Here is a 17,587-nt window from a genome sequence, read left to right as displayed (position 1 = left end):
GAGAATGAGGTTCAAAAGCCTTTCTCTAATCATCTGGTAAGACATCTCCAAATTTTGTTTTGACCAAAGTCTGAAGCAACCAAAATGTTCCCAGTTTTGGTCCTGTCAAACTGGAGCCCATTAGGTACTCTATGCCGAAATTTGAATCTCATGGCAGTCAAGGGGGAGCATGTTTTCTGCATGATGCATTTTGCTAGCAGGCACCTAGTTTACTATTCCTCATCTCTAGACAGGCTTTTTCCTCATCTTGTCTCGTTACAAAAATCACTTTAGGTTGAGAAGGGGCAACAGCCTTTAGTGTAAATGTCTGTGTAAGTTTCTGCGTTCATGTGGACACCAGATAAAACTGATGAGTTCTTCATATAAAAAAATGAAAAAATAAATTGGTAGGATTATACTGGTAGAGAGGAGGAATGATCTGAAGACAGGAAGCCATGATGAAAAACAGGGTAGTGTTTGTTAGTTTTGCATTTTGTCTCGTTTCTGTTTCTTGAAAATTGTTCATATATCACTGATCATTGATTGGCTTGTGTATGTCTTTTCTTAGCTTTTTCTGAGGTGGGTGCTTTGTTGTGCTTTATGGAGAGATGGGTGAGATTTGACATTTGGGGCTCAGTTCCCAGTTCTGTCTTGACCAGCTTGTGTTTTTCTGATTCAGTAAATGAAACAGTAAATTATGTTTTTAAGTTAAAAGAAAAATATATTTAAGAAAATGACTTTGAGTCTACATTTGTTTGGCTTTTATATTTTTTTTTCTGAATTAGCATGCTTATCCTCTCCTCCCATGCCCCCTTGGTGGCATGCTGTCAAACTTCCAAAAGCTTGTAATCCCATGCCAAAGAGGAATAATTACTTCTTGTAGTGTTCCTCTTCCTTTCCCAAAACTGCCATGGGAAGGAGAGAGATAAAAAAGTGAAAATGTGGGGAGAGGGCTCTAGAGAAAACATACTACAGTATCTGAATTATTTTCAGTTAGGATTCAGGCCCAGTCAGAGGACAGAAATTGTATTAGTCATTCTAGTACATGACCTTTGCTGTGACTTTGATGGGTGGAGTGCCTCTCATCTAATCCTATTAGATCTTTTCACAGCATTCAGTATCACCATCAAAAACATCTTGTTTGGCCCATATATAAGAGTTGAGGACACGATTTTGGTGATTCCCTTCCTCTGAATGGACAATTTTAGTCAGTGGTGGTAGGGGAGAAAATGCTCAAGCCCTTGTGTCCTCCGGTATGATATCCCACAAGCCTCAAGCCTTTCCTCTATGCTATTTAACATCTTCATAACATTGCTGGAAGAGGACATCTGGTGCTGTGATGCCATTAGTATGCTGAAGACATCCAGCCATACTGTCATCATCTCAGATTATGCCAGAGATACTATAGAAGTCCTGATTCGATGATTGGAATCTGTGAGGAATTGAATGGGAGGAACTGAATGGGATGCTCCTTCAAGATGGAGTTGCTGTTGCCCATAAACATTAGAGCACAATGCCAAGATTGAGCCCAGGATTACTCGGGGGGTGGAGGTGGGGTTCATGCTTGGGAAGGAGGTGGTCTTTGACTAGGGAAGCCAATTGGATTTCTGGTTTCTGATTAAGCAGCAGGTGGAAGCAGTGGCTAGGGGAGCTTTCACCCAATTTATGCACCACTTAACAATCCTACTTAGATCAGGGGAGGGTATTCCCTGGGGAGGATATCTTACACTTTGATTGCTACTCAGTTGGAATACTCTTAATACGTTCTATGTGGGCTGCCTTTGGAAATGACCCGGAAGTGCAGCTAGTAACAAAACACAATGACAAGAATGCCGGTGGGAGAATCTCATAATTCTACAGTAACATCTCAATAAAGTTGACATACTGGTTACCAGGACGCTCCCAGGCTCAATTACATTAGGCAGCAGGTTGCTAGAACAGAATTTGTCTATCTGGAACAGTCGTGTGCAGAAGGTCTTCTAAAAGTCCCCCAAGGTGCATGAGGTATGAACAAGATACGAGGCCATCTCGATAGTTGCCCCCATTTTGGGTATTGCAAGGTTTTGTATTCCCTGCCCCCATAAATACATGTAGCCCCTACACCCTTTGCTGTTGAAAAGAAAATGGTAAGTCTCCTTTAGCTTAAGCCGAATGGGGGATGCCAGGATAGCTTCATATTTTCCTGATATTTGTTGTTTTAATTTGAATCTGTTTCACTCATTACCCAGAGTCCTTGGTGATTAGAAAAGTTCAGAAATACTGACAGATAAAAGAAATAAATGCTGACATTACTGCCTCAAACTCTAGTTTTTCTTGTTCAGCTTTCCTCAAGCCAACCCATGTTAATGAGAGTTATATCTCCTATTATTCACTCCAAGCACATTCATGACAGTTTGGCTTAAAGAAAGTTGTAGTTGAAAACATCCAGAAAGTACCAGCTTGAGAAAGTTATTGATAGAAACCTTTGGGATAGGTTAAGTACATTTCATTTCTGGCATTATACACAGTAATGGATGTAAAAGTTTAACTTGTCTGGAAAAGCCTAGTCATGATTAAGCAATGCACCAATGTCCCTGATTTTATTTGTAACCCAGTTCTTTCTCAAGTGTGGAGCTGCCAAAGCAATTTTCTTCATTTCTAATTTCCTAGGCTGCGCCCAGCCTCGGTTTTTTTCTGAATTACAATTCATCTCATTAGTTGCTTTTAAATTGATGTCCTGTGTAATCTAGGGCACACTGGATGTGAAAAACTATAGTAGGTTTTCTGAGTGCCAGCTGGAAAGCTAGCCTTGATTGTTTGTTAAAAAGTGCTGTTCTATTTGACCTGATTGAAGCTGTAGACAAAAAGAGGATAGAAAGGGGAAGAATTAAGAGAAATAGGGAGCAAGAGACACTATTAAAACTTATCACTGTTGTGTTTCAGATTGCTAAAAGTGATAGAAAATGTGTAACGAAACTTGGTAAATTCTCTTCCAATTTTTCTATGATATATAAAAAGTGAAATATATGCAAAAGTATATCAACAAGCTAACTACACGTGTGACTTAAATCACCTCAGACTGAACGGAAAAAGGGAATTTTTAGAAACTTTTTATTTGTTTTAAGTAACTCTCTTTGTCCTCCAGGTCTATGGTGGCATGAGAGGTATGAAAGGACTAATATACGAGACTTCTGTCTTGGATCCTGATGAGGTAAGGAGGGCAGAATTGGTGACATTACTTTTGTAATTAGCTCTTAGCATCCCATTTAAAATGTGGTTTCTTATCCTGTTTCTGGGATTGGTTTTTAGGGCATTCGTTTCCGTGGCTACAGCATTCCTGAGTGCCAGAAGCTGCTACCCAAAGCCCCTGGAGGTGCAGAGCCCCTTCCTGAAGGGCTCTTTTGGTTACTGGTGACAGGAGAGATTCCTTCTCAAGAACAGGTAATAAGACATGGCAAAGATTTCTGGGAGACTATCATGTTCATCCCATTTAAACAATAAGAGCTCTATTGTAATGAGAACAGCCAAGACCACAGAAGGCTGGTGTTGGATAGCACTTTTCTTCCTAGCCTAGCTATAGATGTGTAACATTGTGGTTTTCCTTTACTCAGGTGACTTGGGTGTCTCGAGAGTGGGCTAAGAGAGCAGCCCTGCCTTCCCATGTAGTGACTATGCTTGACAACTTCCCCACCAATCTTCATCCCATGTCACAACTCAGTGCTGCTGTCACAGCTCTCAACAGCGAGAGCACTTTTGCCCGCGCCTACTCTGAGGGAATTAGCCGGACCAAGTACTGGGAGGTAAGCCACAAGCAGCAACCTTTCCACAAGCATCGGTAGGAGAGGTCATAAAAGAGACCTCAAGCTTGGCGCTGTTATGAATGTGTGTACCTGTACCATGTCGGGATTTTCTTCACTATCTGATTGAGTTATCTAGAATTAAAATCCAAAATTATATGTTGGAAATTGTATGCATGTATGTATAAATACAAAATGTGTTCATGAATGGTCTTGGCTGTGCACTTGCTTTTCACCGAACTTCTTTTTTTTAAGGCTGAAAATATAAGACTATACCTGTTAAAATTTAGAAAGTGGAGTAAACCTTTTGGGTAGTTTTTGTTGGTCAAAGCTTTATCGTGCTCTGCATATCTAACTAAAAGTACAACTATTCACAGAAAAATCTGAAGATTGTTTCTGTGATCTTTTTATTGCACCTGTCATTTGAGAACTTTGTGTACAATATATTTAAATGCTGCTAAATACAAATTTGATTCTAGGACTGATTTGCTGCTTAACTTGTCAAGATTTTGATAGGGATGCAAGCTTACCTCTGAACCAGCAACTGCAAAGGAAAGAAATCTAGCCAGTTAACTTTACTAAATTCTGAATGAGTTTTAACCATTCAATTAGCCCCATCATTAACTTTTCTCTCCTGATGATCCTCCTGTTACTGCTCAGTCATTTCAGGGTTTTTGTGACCAAGTAGACATAATTTCCCTAGGATTGTCCAGTTAGCACACAGTAAATGACAAAAGTCAGCTTAGCATATGACCTTGGTTCTCAGTCTCTGGGCTCCGACTGTGGCTGTCCGGGTAATATGAGACCTTGAGCGTAATGACATGTGCTCTGGCCTGACTTACACTGTGTGTGCACACCTGCCTCCTGAACTGAAGCAAGGAGACTTTGGTCTGGCTGTATAGATCTTTATCTGCCATGAAGTGTTGCTGTCTGATTTGCAAATGACAGGGGGTGGGGAGAGATGGTGCTAAATTTGCTTTGGCTGCCCACTCAGTAATCTTTCCAGCATATGGTTTGAAACTGAGGAGTTTGTTAGAAGAGAATAGTTTCCTAACCAAGATAGCTTTGGATCTGTTCTTGTCATTGATGATGTCTTGTCTTGAAATGAGGTGAAGAATGGGATCCTGTGGACTTTCAGGATGCAATCAGTTTCCCTTCTCTGCCTTGTCATTCTTCGGTTTTCTATAGAGAACGAGAGAGTTGTTAGTTGCGAAGTTGTGTCCAACCCATTGAAACCCCATGGACAACATTCCTCCAGGCCTTCCTGTCTCCTACCATCCTCTGGAGTCCATTTAAGCTCACGCCTACTGCTTCAGTGATTCCATCCCACCACCTCATTCTCTGTCATCCCCTTCTTCCTTTGCCCTCAATCGCTCCCAGCATTAGGCTCTTCTCCAGTGAGTCCTTCCTTCTCATTAGGTGGCCAAAGTATTTGAGAAAGAGGGAGAGAGAGAGAGAGCATCAAACAATCCTGCACCTCCTGCTCATAGAAAACAGCTGCATGTAGGACAGAGCAGCCTGATTCAGCAGCTGCTTGGTCAGTGAAGAACTTCCTTCCCAGAGCATTCACTCTGCAAAAACAAAAGCAGCTCCTACAGAATGTGAAATCAGTACAGGTAGTCCTCAACTTACAACGGTTCAGTCAGTGACTATTTGAAGTCACAACAACGCTGAAAAAAGTGACTGATGACTGTTTTTCAAACTCATGACCTTTGCAGCATTCTCCCTGGTTACGTGATCAAAATTCAGACGCTTGGCAACTGACTCATATTTATGATGGTTGCAGTGTCCCTGGAGTCACGTGTTCTCCTTTTGCGACTTTCTGAGAAGCAAAGTCAATTGGGAAGCCAGATTCATTTAACAACCGTGTTACTAATTTAATACCTGCAGTGATTCAGTTAACTGTGGCAAGAAAGGTCATAAAATATCACTTAACAGATGTCTCACTTAACAACAAGATGTTGGGCTCAATTGTGGTCGTAGGTCGAGGACTATCTGTACTCCTAACCTCATCCTATGGGGGACAACAAATGATATCACCATCCTTGCAGGAATGCCAAGTGGAAGCTGAGCTCTCTGAAGTCTTCCTCATCAGAGACAGGCTCTTGTTTTAACTATTTCTCATCGTGGCTCCAAATTACTTCACTACTTCACATCTTCTCCAATTGTGGAGAAAATAATGATGTGGAAAAATATATCAAGTAATCAGATGTGGGCAGGTTTGGGTAGGGCTGTTTCTAAAATGCTCACTGGGCGAATGGGCCAATTAGGTATGCTGGATTAGTTCCATTGATTAGAGATTCCCCAACTCTTATGATGAAACATGCCCTGAAATGACTTCCTGTTCCTGCAGCTGGAGTGGAAATGGATTGTTGGACCCTGTGAAACCCTTCCAATTTGAAGGCAAAAAGATACTCGAAAGACATGTGGTTATTCCTATAGCAGCTTTCTGCAGCTGTCTCCCTGGAATTGCCTGGGTGCCTTCTGCAGTTAAAGCATGATCCTCAGAAAGACGGATTTGTCTTAAGAGATGGTAACAGGTACTATGTGTACATAGCTGGCTCAATGGATAAGATATTGAACTTGTCAATCAGAAAGATCAGCAGTTCAGCAGTTCGAATCCCTAGTGCCGCATAACAGAGTGAGTTCCCATTACTTGTCCCAGCTTCTGCCAACCTAGCAGTTTGAAGCATGTAAAAATGCAAGTAGAAAAAATAGGGACCACCTTTGGTGAGAAAGTAACAGCGTTCCATGTGCCTTCTGTGTTTTTGGACAGCGCTGGCTCTTTGGCTTTGAAATGGAGATGAGCACCGCCCCCTAGAGTCAGGAATGACTAGCGCATATGTGGGAGGGGAACCTTTACCTGCAATAATGTGTACATTATTGCAGCATCTTTTTGCTCTGAATCTAAAGCATTGCACAAACTTAGTGATCATTGTGTTACTAAGAAAATACAACACTTTTCATTCTAAACAGCCAGTTGTTTCTTCCCCGTCCTGTTTTCATCTTAGCAACCCTTTATGATATATGATTATATACATAGCATTCATTTGGCAGTAGCATCTGACTACACCATTTTCAGTTTGTTCTTTTACAGAATTCTCCATATTTTTGACAGAGCTTTTTTTTTAGGTAACCAATACTGGCAATTTGATTGTTAGTATAAATGCTTCGAATGGCATTCCTTTTTGCCATGTCTTCAACTCCTGTCCACATTGAGTCCTTGCAAAATATTTAAACCACATATTCATTACGGACTGCATTATGATAGAAGTGATGATGAGTTACTGTTTCAAAAGTGCTCTTTATATAAATCTCTGTCAGAACAACCTTGGAAAAGGAAAGGTAGCTGGAATCTGATCCTAGATTATCTTTTCTTTCATTTCTTAAATAATGCCCTCTTGCCCATTTATCCTCTGATTTCCATTCAACCTATGAGTTGCCTTTGCTGTTCTGCTGCTTCCTTGTCTGTCCCCATGTCTCATAAAGCTTCTCTGAACTGTTCATACTCCTTTATCAGTCTGCTGTTTTTTGTCTTCCCTTGCCTTAAACTATTTTTTCCCTCATGCCAGGCCCCTCAGTTACCCTTCCTTTTCCAATGTTATAGATCCCAGGAGTACAGGAATGGCAACATTCATTTTGCTTCTCAATCTAATTATGCTTTGGCTTCATGGTTGCCATAATGTCCTTCCCGTGTGCCCTTCCCATAGGATCAGATTTTGAACAGATTTGGACAGATTTATCTGTCCTGCTTGACCTGGTTGCGCCAGCGTTGTGAACTCTTATCAGGGCAGCTGCTGTAAGAAGTAACCTGGCACTTGTGTGATGCTACAGTTGCAAAACATACAGCTGGAATACGAAGAGAGGGTGGGAGGGAGGAGTGTTCAGATAATACAGTAAGTGGTTTTTCAGTTCTGGGTGTGTCCTCAATTTGCAGTGAGCAGATGGATTGTGCCAACCAGCAGAAGGCCAGGAGGATTGGCACATTTATCCCGCCAGACTACTGACTAATGCTGAGTTGGAATAAGGACCGAAAGTCTAAATGGGGAATGTAAAACAAATCCTGGAGATGATGGGTAGCAATGGTACTCACTGCTACCCTTTGCTATAAGTGCTTCTTTTTTAGTCTTTACAAAGGCTCTTGGCAGTAGTGTTTATTAGAAAACTCAGGCGCTTAAGCAAGTAAGAGACAAAAGCCTTCCAGCCCCTTAACGATAATCTTATAATGGTCTTACAATTCCAGCAGGGAAGATCTGATTATATATTTGTTTGTTTGTTTAAAACATTGATATAGCTGTCCACCTTACAGCCAACTCTGGGCAGCTCCCAATCATAGATTAAAAAACATAAAAACATGAACGCAGCCAGTTAAAACGTAAAACATGAAAAACCATTAAAACCATGAACTAAATTGTGGTAATGTGCCATCATCTAATCTTTTTCTAAAGCTTCGGGGAAAAACTAGGTCTTTTTCCAAAGCTTTGGGGGGGCAAAACCAAATCATTTAATCTTTTTCCAAAGTTTTTTGGGGGTGGGAACCAATCTTTAAAGCCTTACAAGAGGCATATATTCTTATAAGAAGAACATTTTTAAAACTAGATATGCACTTACCTTATCTGAAACTTCTGCGGGTGTGTCTGTGTGTGTGTGTGTGTGTGTGTGTCTGCTTAGCAGATCACCTGCTGCTGGGAGAATAGCCTTGTAAGCAAGTCCTCCTGATCCTCTTCTCTTCTTGTTTTGTCTTGTAGTTTATCTATGAAGACTCCATGGACTTGATTGCCAAGTTGCCTTGTATTGCTGCAAAGATCTATCGCAATCTTTACCGTGAAGGTAGTAGCATCGGCGCCATTGATCCCGCCTTAGATTGGTCATACAACTTCACCAATATGCTGGGCTACAGTGACCCCCAGTTTATTGAACTTATGCGGCTCTACCTCACCATTCACAGGTAAGCCATGCCTATGTGAAAGTCCTAGATTCTCTGGGTACATCTACTTCTACAGCCACAGGCTGAATTGAGCAGTGGAGAAAGATAGAGCTTGGGTGGCAGCTGGTTGACAAATTGTCAAAAAAAAAAAAAAGCTGCAGGAAAGTGGTTGAAATCAACCAACCAAAATTGCACAGAGAGGCTATAGTTGCAGTTCTGGGAATTGCACGAGCTGTTAACAGGAGTAATCCAAATTCTTCCAGTGGCTACTTCCAGTGTGGCTAAATTTGGAAGTATCTGAGCAGATTTAAGCAATGAATGGTAATACAGATAATCCTCACTTATTCAGCTACCAAAGTTATGATGGCACTTAAAAAGTAGGTTTACAAACGGTCCTTAGTTGTGTGGCTCTTGCAGTGTCACAGTGGTCACAACGCAGGTGCTTCGCAACTAGAGTACATTTACAACAGTCACAGCATCTCACAATCACGATTGCTATTTGTGACCTTCACAAGATAAGAAGATAACCTTTATTGTCATTTTTTTCCTGTGGGCACTCTGGCACACATTTAAAAGTTGGATTAGTCTAAGTAAAGTCAATGTGCAAATCAGCAGGAAGTCACAAATTGATGCCGGTCTTAATGACCAGCTGTGATACTATTAACAACTATAGTGGAACTACAATGGAACTGTCATAAGTCAATCATGAGGTTAACAACTACATTACTTAGTGATGGAGTTGCCAGTCCCAATGGTGGTCAGTAAGTGAGGACTAACTATGCTGGGTTCATATATTCTTGTTATGGTTACTTAAGTAAGCCATAGTTGATTGGGTTCACTCATTGCAGTTAGCCATAAATTTTGGTTTATAAACCACATTAACTGAGGAAGCCAAAATCAAATAATCCACATTATGATATTGCGTGATGTTTGAAGCTGGTCTGTGTTTCAGTGTCTTTGAGGACATTGTTAGCCAAAGGCATGACATTTTAACTGCCTGATTTCAACTGTAGCATAAGCTGCCGAGTTCAGTTCGCTGCATAGTTTCACTTTTTAAAAGCTCTTAGGTTAGCAAGGACTTCTGGAAGCTGCAGTTGGTTAGACTGCCAACAATATTCATCTAAATAAACTTGCTAAAGCTGCTGATGTTCATGAATAACTCCACCTAGTGGCAAAGAACATTTTTTTTCAGCAGAAAATTGCCCAATACAAATGTTTGAATATTATTGTTACATTCATATATGTCTGGTACAAACAACCATGATAAAAAAAGTTTGAAGTGTGCCATGGTACAAATGCTAATTTTGCATTCTAATCCTGACATCAGATGTGCGTACAGGTCATCTAGTTTTGCATCACAATTCATCTAATTTTTAAGCAGCTGCTTATGGGATTTCTCTGCAAATGTGGCTCTTGGGGAGGTGAGATGCCATAGTTTTTCCTATAATTCCTAGTTAATTTTATCAGACAGCCAGTAAGGGTGCTTTTAAAAACTAAAGTCTGCTGTACTCTAGGATTGCAAAGAAGTGTCAAATATTAAATGGCATTAATATTGTAAAGGCCTTCACATAATTTAGAATAAAGGTGGACAATCTAGAGTCTTTATGCCAAATGTAAATTCAAAATTCCTCCAAAGGTTATCACAAATAATGATTGTTAGTGTGATTTAAAATAAACAGCCCTGAGATGAATTTAAATCCTACTGACTACGTGGCACATGAGAAAGAAACATTCCAGGAAGTTTACAGTCATGAGGGGGAAAATCAGCCTCCCAAACCCCTTTTTGAGGGGAAGGAGGGAACAAAAATGTGCATTTTTTTTATACCATCTTTTATTGAAATCCACTTTGCTAATCTGCTTTACTATTTTTAAGGACATAAAATAATGTGTATACTTTGGTTTATTAATACATTTACTATATGGGGTATATTTAGTAGCTGTAAAATTCAAATTTAGTCTGATAGTTTGATTGAATTCACTTTAAAGTGTTTTAAACATTTTCTTTTGGCACTTCTCTGGGCTTCTTCTATTCTTGAAAGCCTCATCAAAAGCAGATCCACTGACATTCAGATCAAAATTTAGCACTGGATAAGCCCCCAAGCAAATCAAACACTGAATTTTTTTAGGGCTGAAGATGGTAATGGCCACCTCCAGGAGACAGGATAGTATTTGGCAATTGCCTTGGAAAATTTTCCTGCTGTGCTAGATCTCTAAGTACTGTCAAGTTCTGATATTTTCAATAAAACATTTCCTATTATGAAATACAGATGGACCTTGGTTGTAAGATGGCAATTAGGGCTGAAATTTCTGTCACTAACCAATGTAGTGGTAAAGCGTGGCCTCCCTTAGCAATGACAGTTCCATTTGTCTTCATTGGTGTTTTAACCCAGAGGCTGGTGGGCCATTAAGATGAGGACCTCATGTAACTAGAGTCCTGGGCAAGTAGGTCAGTGGATGAGAGCTATGGGGAGGTGGGTTAATGCTGGAGATGCATGCTAAGGAGCATGGGTGGGCCAGCAGGGGTTGCAGGAAGGTAGGTTGGTAGAAGCTATAAAGGGTGGCCTGACAGGGACCACTAGGACTAGCTGTAATAGAAAAAATTTGAATGGAATAAAGAATAGCAGTATATAGACATCTTGCCTTTCTGCATTCACTATTCTGAAGAAAAATATTTTATTACAGTTTTCTTTTAATTATTCCTCCTCCAAAAATCAATTTTAAAAAACCTGGAGGGGAATATTTTCCTCTAAGTTTTCCTATTTTACAGTTTGCCCATGTAGCGTTTGTTATTTAAATTTAATTAGATTGAGGGATGTTTTTTTTTTAATGTTGGCCTCACTTACTTTTTTGAAGTGCCACCCAGGCTTACAAAAGTCAATCTGGAGTTGGGTGCTGCCAAAATTGAATTCATTAAAAAAGAAATTTTGCCCCGAGAATTGAACAATGGCTAAAAGCAGGCTTCAGTTCTCCACCTCAAATATTCTTCTTCAGGGGGAAGATTTTGGTGAATATTTAATTTATTATACTTGGCCAAATGCATATGAAATTCTTTCCACCTCTGTAGATACAGCTGTAAGATGGCTTGCCCAATGCTGATCTCTCTATCTCCCCCCCCTCCACCTTCTCCTTTTGCAGTGACCATGAGGGTGGCAATGTCAGTGCTCACACTAGTCATCTTGTGGGCAGTGCTCTCTCTGATCCCTACCTAGCTTTTGCTGCAGCTATGAATGGTCTGGCTGGGCCTCTTCACGGTCTCGCAAATCAGGTAAGAACATGTGATTCAAAAGCCAATCTTGCACTGTGGGCAGAGCTTTTGAGGAACTACTGCTTTTTTTTTCTTACACTATGATCAAATCTCACTACTTTAATACAGGAAGTGCTGGTGTGGTTGACAAACTTACAGAAGGAACTAGGTGAGGAGGTATCTGATGAAAAACTGAGGGACTTCATTTGGAACACTTTGAACTCTGGCAGGGTAAGTGCTGACATCTCTGCATAATAGGCAAGTGCAAAGAAAATTTATCTTTAATCCAGTGTCTGAGAGAATAATTGCCAGTGAGGTTGATTTAGATGTTGGACAAGAAATTCTTTAGTGAAAGAATTCTTGCAGTGGTTAAATAGTTGTGAACGGGAAAAACTCTTCTCTGCTTGAGACATTATTGGAGCATTCCTAGGCAGATGATAAATACAGACAAATAATCTGAACTTCTACTCTACAAGATAGTTCTTTGCCTGGCTGAATTGTTCAGGGAAATTCAACAGGGATATCACAAAAAGGTAGTGATTGAGCCAGCAAATTAGGAGCCCATAACTGAAAAACATTAATTTTCCAAGGTAAAACACTAGGACATGGGTTATGCGTTAGAAACACTAAATTTTGCATAATTCACCTTTGTAATTTAAGGGAGTGTACTCCCCTTTTATTGTGCTTCCCATGTAGACAGATAAAAAGGCTTGGGATAATGACAGTGGGAAAGAAATAACTGGGTGCCATGGTCAGCTTATCCTATGAGATCTTTCTCCCAGACACCGATTAGGAAAGGAGAGCTGAAATAGAAAAGATAGAGATATTGTGGCCTTGATTATGATATACATATGTCCTAACAAATTGTGTTCTATGGTGTGTTTTAAAATATGCTGTTAGGACAAGAAATCAAAATTGTGGAAGTATCAGGGCCCCTAATTTAAGGCATAGCTGGATTCAGACTTTGCACTAAATCATGGCTTGTTTTAATATGGTTTGTGAAAAACTCCATAATGGCTATGTTTACACCAAGCAAACTGTTATGATTTAATTAGTCAATATCTATCATTTCAATAGATATTTCAGTGATTCACCTCTGTGTTTCATGGCAGGCAGGCAGACAATGGATGGACAGACAGACTTCTGCAAATGTTAACTCTGGCATCCTCAAAATTTAAGAATACCCCCACAGGCATTTTTAAAAAAATATGGGTGGCAGCATTTGGGTATTTCATTTAGAAATATGTTCACCTGCTGCTTCCTCCCGCTGTTGATTGGAGCAGTATATTTATACTCAGTCATACAATGTAAAGTTGAGGTATGATTACACAGAAAGATAGGTTTATCCTTTCTAAAGCAAAGAAAGAGTTGTGCTAGTAGTACTTATCTTCTGGGGAGCTGTGATTGTTGGTGATTAGTCATTGGAAAAGGAAGTACAAGAACCTGTTGTTCATGGCCTCCCTGCATTGTTCTGTACTCTAAGCAATGTTCATATTGTAGGTGGTTCCTGGCTATGGACATGCTGTACTGCGGAAGACAGATCCCCGCTACACCTGCCAGAGAGAATTTGCTCTCAAGCATCTTCCCAAAGATCCTCTCTTCAGGCTAGTAGCCCAGTTATACAAGATTGTCCCTAATGTGCTTCTGGAGCAGGGAAAGGCCAAAAATCCTTGGCCCAATGTGGATGCACATAGTGGAGTCCTGCTACAGGTGCGTTGCTAGTTCTAATATCTTTCTTTCTTGCAGGATGGGGTGGAAGACTTGTATTCATGTATTCAGATGCAAACTAAAATGAATGATGGTGCTGAATGAAATTGTGGTCATGAAGGATGATTTTCAGAGAATGTATTGTAGAAAGTGTAATGGTATTCTTGTATTCTAATAGTTTGTGGAGGAGCCTCTCGGGCACTAACTGATTAGTCAAAGGAAATTTGATCCAGAAACCTCAGCCAGTGTGAATTTACCCATAGCTGAAGGAAATTTTTTGTATGCTATCAGACTGTCTCAGCATTTAGCTTACCCTACCTATTTTATTGCTCTTTTCCTTCTTAATGGCTAATTTCCAAACATTTGAAGATAAATAGTTTGAAGCTCCATAGCCTCCTGATTTGATGCCTGGTGCCTTAACCACTGCACCAAATGCTGACACAGAAATAATTCATAAAAGGGTTTTTTTGCAACATGAAAATGTGCAAGTCATTTTCTTCTTCGTATGTTTAGATTGATGTGCTAGCTTGCCCAATAAAATCAGACTATAATGAAATTAAAATGACCAAAATCCTTTTCTGCCCAGTTGCCAAAATCCACTCTGTAGAGGATGTGTTTGCATCTTTCATATTCTTTCAAAAGGCAGGCTCACTTGAATTAGACATTTTGCTAGTGGGAAATAATGTTGTTTTGAGCAGACATTTGGTATGAAAAGAATGAGGAGACTCTGAAAGATGCGCAGCAGAACCAACATCCCAGCCAGTCTTAATTTAATTAGGAGGAAAAACATACGAAATATACCTTTCCCTTTTGCTTGGGTTTTATGTGGAAATATTGCTAGGCTGCCTTCTAACCATTACTCTTTTCCCGCCCTCTCTGCAGTACTATGGCATGAAGGAGATGAACTACTACACTGTGCTGTTTGGTGTGTCTCGGGCCCTTGGCGTTCTGTCGCAACTCATCTGGAGTCGGGCCCTGGGCTTCCCACTGGAGAGACCAAAATCCATGAGCACAGATGGGCTGATGGTGCTTGTGGGTGCAAAGTCTGGTTAAAAGCAAGGGAATCGGCAGGGGTTTTAGAACTATTGAGGGAATGATAGAGACAATGCAATTTTTTTTTGTGTTTGTTCAAAGGGCCTTGAAAAGATCCTTCCTTAGAGGCATTGGCCATCACTTTTTTCCAGGTTATTTATGAAATAAATGCAGATAAAAGCTAGATTCTTATTACCCACTCCCAACCCCCTCCACACATTACCTTAATTGTCACCAAAAGTTAGATTCTGAAGGGCAAGGCCTTCCTCCCATGTCCCTTTCTCCACAGGCAGCTCTTCCCAACTTGAGCTGATGCCCAAAGTAGAGAAAGTGCTCCTTTCCAGTTCAAGATTCATTTTCGTTGCCCCAAATTGTACCACCAGGAGTAGAGGACACACTGCCCCTTTCTACAATCATGTCATTACCACACACTGTGTTGAACCATCTCTCCATACGGATGGGGTGTTCTGCATTTGAACAATGTGCTCCTTTTTAAACCTCCTTGGAGTGTTGCTTTTTTATCAGTGGGTGAGAGGGAGGGATGGTCCTCTCCTTCAAGATGTCCAGCCTTCTTCCCATTCTGTGCTATTTTTATTCTGTTATAGTGTGAAGCAATGGATTTATGTTCTTAAAAGGATAAAGATGCTGGCACAGCTGAGGCTTGAGCTACCATATTAGTGTGCTGAAAAAATATTGCTTACCTCTTTGTCTAACAAAGAGGGACAGTTTGCTTCCCCCCCTCCCACTACCACAATACCTGATTCTCTGGGTTCCCTTTGGGCACACACTCTCTTCCCGAGTTGGACATTTCCTCCTCAAAGATCCTGATTTTGTGTGGGTTGGTGCTTTGTTTCCCAAATCAGAGCTATAGCAATAGCTGTAGGCAGGAACAAAGTGGCGCCTTATGTGGGAAACCTTTCTGATATTTTCTTTCCCCCTCACCATTAACTTCCATGTCAGAATGGTGAAATTGAAAAAGTGGAGTGGAGGTTGCCTAAAATATTGGTAATGCTTCTATAATCGCAGTTGTGAACATGTTGCAAAGTGGCATTAAATCAGTTGCCACCAATTTGAGACAAAGTCCGCCTCCAGGCCTCCTTTCCTCTCTTGAAAGGACTTCATACACTCCTACCAATGTTTGTTTTTCTGTGTTTGTGGGAAATCCTTTGTCCTATAACCTCAAGAGAAAAAAAACCTCCACTTAAGCTGAAGATGCAGGGTAAGTGCCTGTGTCAGCTTCTGTTGCAAACTTTGGATGGTTCTGTATAAACTGAAAAATAAATGTTTTTATTAACAAGTTACAGTGATGTCCTTTTTTCCTCCCCCGCAGAACATGTAGTTTTTACCTCTGGAGCTTTTTACCATTGGTCTCATTGCCCCCCCCCCTTTTTTTTTTCATTTTGACCAGAATATATGATTTCTTTGCAATACTGCAGTGAGGCACTAAATGGAATAACAGTGGATAGATGGGGCAGCTCTGAGAATGACTGGATAGGGAGAAGGGCTGGCCTGTGCAGTTTTTCCTTTCATCGTTTCATATCTATCTGCTTTGGATGCAGTAATGTGTGAGATCCTGAAAATGTGCAATACTGATCATGCTTTCTTGTTGATTTCCTCAGTACTTCCATCTTGAAATCTTTTTCACTCTCTGAAGAAGACTGGATCAGAAAGCAAGTTTGCTAATCAAGGATCTTACACTGTATTGCCAAAAGTATTCGCTCACCTGCCTTTACTCACATGTGAACTTAACAGTATTTAACCTGTGATTATGTCTTCCCGACTGAATTGCTGTTAGTATTTTATTCCCCCTTTGGATTCATTGTTGAGTCACTGACACTGCATTAGTGCCCATAATGTGGCTAGATATTTCCTTAGTCTACTCCATGCTTCATTCATTTTTATTATCCTACAGATGCATATCAGTTATAACGTGACTTCTCCAACTTAATAACTTTTTTCATTGTTCTTTGTGCTAATTACAGTTAGTCTGGATTTTATCAGACTGATTTTCATTTATCTGTTCTGTATTAATATGAGTATTGGGTAGAGAATTTGTACCAACATCCATTAGACATCAGTCAGCAGAGATCTGGAGCATGTGGACTGTCCATATGGGAATGCATGGGGCAGGCAGAGGTTGAGGGGAGCAGATAGTCCTGCAAGTAGCTCGGTTCTATGGTATCTAAAGCTTTGAAGGCAATAACCAAGAAACTTGAATTACACCTGAACATCTATTGGGAGCCAATATAAGTTCATATGCGAGTAAAGGCAGGTGAGCGAATACTTTTGGCAATATAGTGTATCATATAATGCTAAATCACAAATGGTTTCCCTTTTTTCATTTGGCTCATTCAGCCAATCAGAAGGATTCATGTATGTGCTTGCTTGACCCTTATGAAATTAGGTCTGGGCTGATGCTCTTATTTCCCTGAACGGAATATTTGCAGAGTTGCTTGTCACCAAACTGAAAAGATAATGCAAAGTGTTAGATTTGGTTTTACCTTAATTCCTTTGAGATGGCAGTATTGACTTGCAATTCTGTGCTGGTTGGAGAGAGTTAAAAATGTGAATGGGAACCAGGGTTTCCCACATCTAAATTTATATGTGGTCCTATCTTTGTTTTTGAAATATTGTATTGCCAAAATTTGGTCATTTGCCATAATATTTCAGGGACTCATAGATAAGTGCTCTACGTTCCAGAAGCAAATATTCCCATGTTTAAGAAAGTACATCAAAGTAGTTTTGGGTACAAGATCATACATTGTTTTCTGTGACAAATCGTACATACAATAATTTGCTATGCTATACAGCACTCATTTGTTTTATTCAATATTCTGCATTTTATTCAATATTCTGCGTTCACATGCGGTATTCAAACATAAACTAAAATGTTGATGCACAACCTACAGTAAATTGATTCAT

General features: G+C 40.2%; 2 protein-coding genes across 2 annotated transcripts in view; one reads left to right on the top strand and one right to left on the bottom strand.

Annotated features, from left to right (window-relative positions):
* Positions 1-15,966, top strand: part of CS (citrate synthase) — a 35,793-nt gene extending 19,827 nt beyond the window's left edge. The window contains exons 4-11 of the mRNA XM_014060703.2: positions 3,104-3,169; positions 3,268-3,399; positions 3,570-3,758; positions 8,504-8,703; positions 11,818-11,947; positions 12,056-12,157; positions 13,427-13,636; positions 14,516-15,966. Of these exons, the coding sequence (XP_013916178.1) occupies positions 3,104-3,169; positions 3,268-3,399; positions 3,570-3,758; positions 8,504-8,703; positions 11,818-11,947; positions 12,056-12,157; positions 13,427-13,636; positions 14,516-14,686 (1,200 nt within the window). The 3' untranslated portion in view covers positions 14,687-15,966. The remainder of the gene's footprint in view (positions 1-3,103; positions 3,170-3,267; positions 3,400-3,569; positions 3,759-8,503; positions 8,704-11,817; positions 11,948-12,055; positions 12,158-13,426; positions 13,637-14,515) is intronic.
* Positions 4,181-17,587, bottom strand: part of COQ10A (coenzyme Q10A) — a 34,211-nt gene continuing 20,804 nt past the window's right edge. Inside the window, exon 5 of the mRNA XM_087710412.1 lies at positions 4,181-4,937. Coding sequence (XP_087566538.1) covers positions 4,901-4,937 — 37 coding nt within the window. The 3' untranslated portion in view covers positions 4,181-4,900. The remainder of the gene's footprint in view (positions 4,938-17,587) is intronic.

The sequence above is a fragment of the Thamnophis sirtalis genome, unplaced genomic scaffold (genome assembly GCF_051295495.1).
Source record: "Thamnophis sirtalis isolate CommonGarterSnake01/CBP01778 unplaced genomic scaffold, rThaSir2_p1.2 scaffold_3, whole genome shotgun sequence".
NCBI classification, from domain to species: Eukaryota; Metazoa; Chordata; class Lepidosauria; order Squamata; family Natricidae; genus Thamnophis; species Thamnophis sirtalis.
Note: the sequence above shows the minus strand (reverse complement) of the source record. Positions and strands in the feature narration are given on the sequence as shown.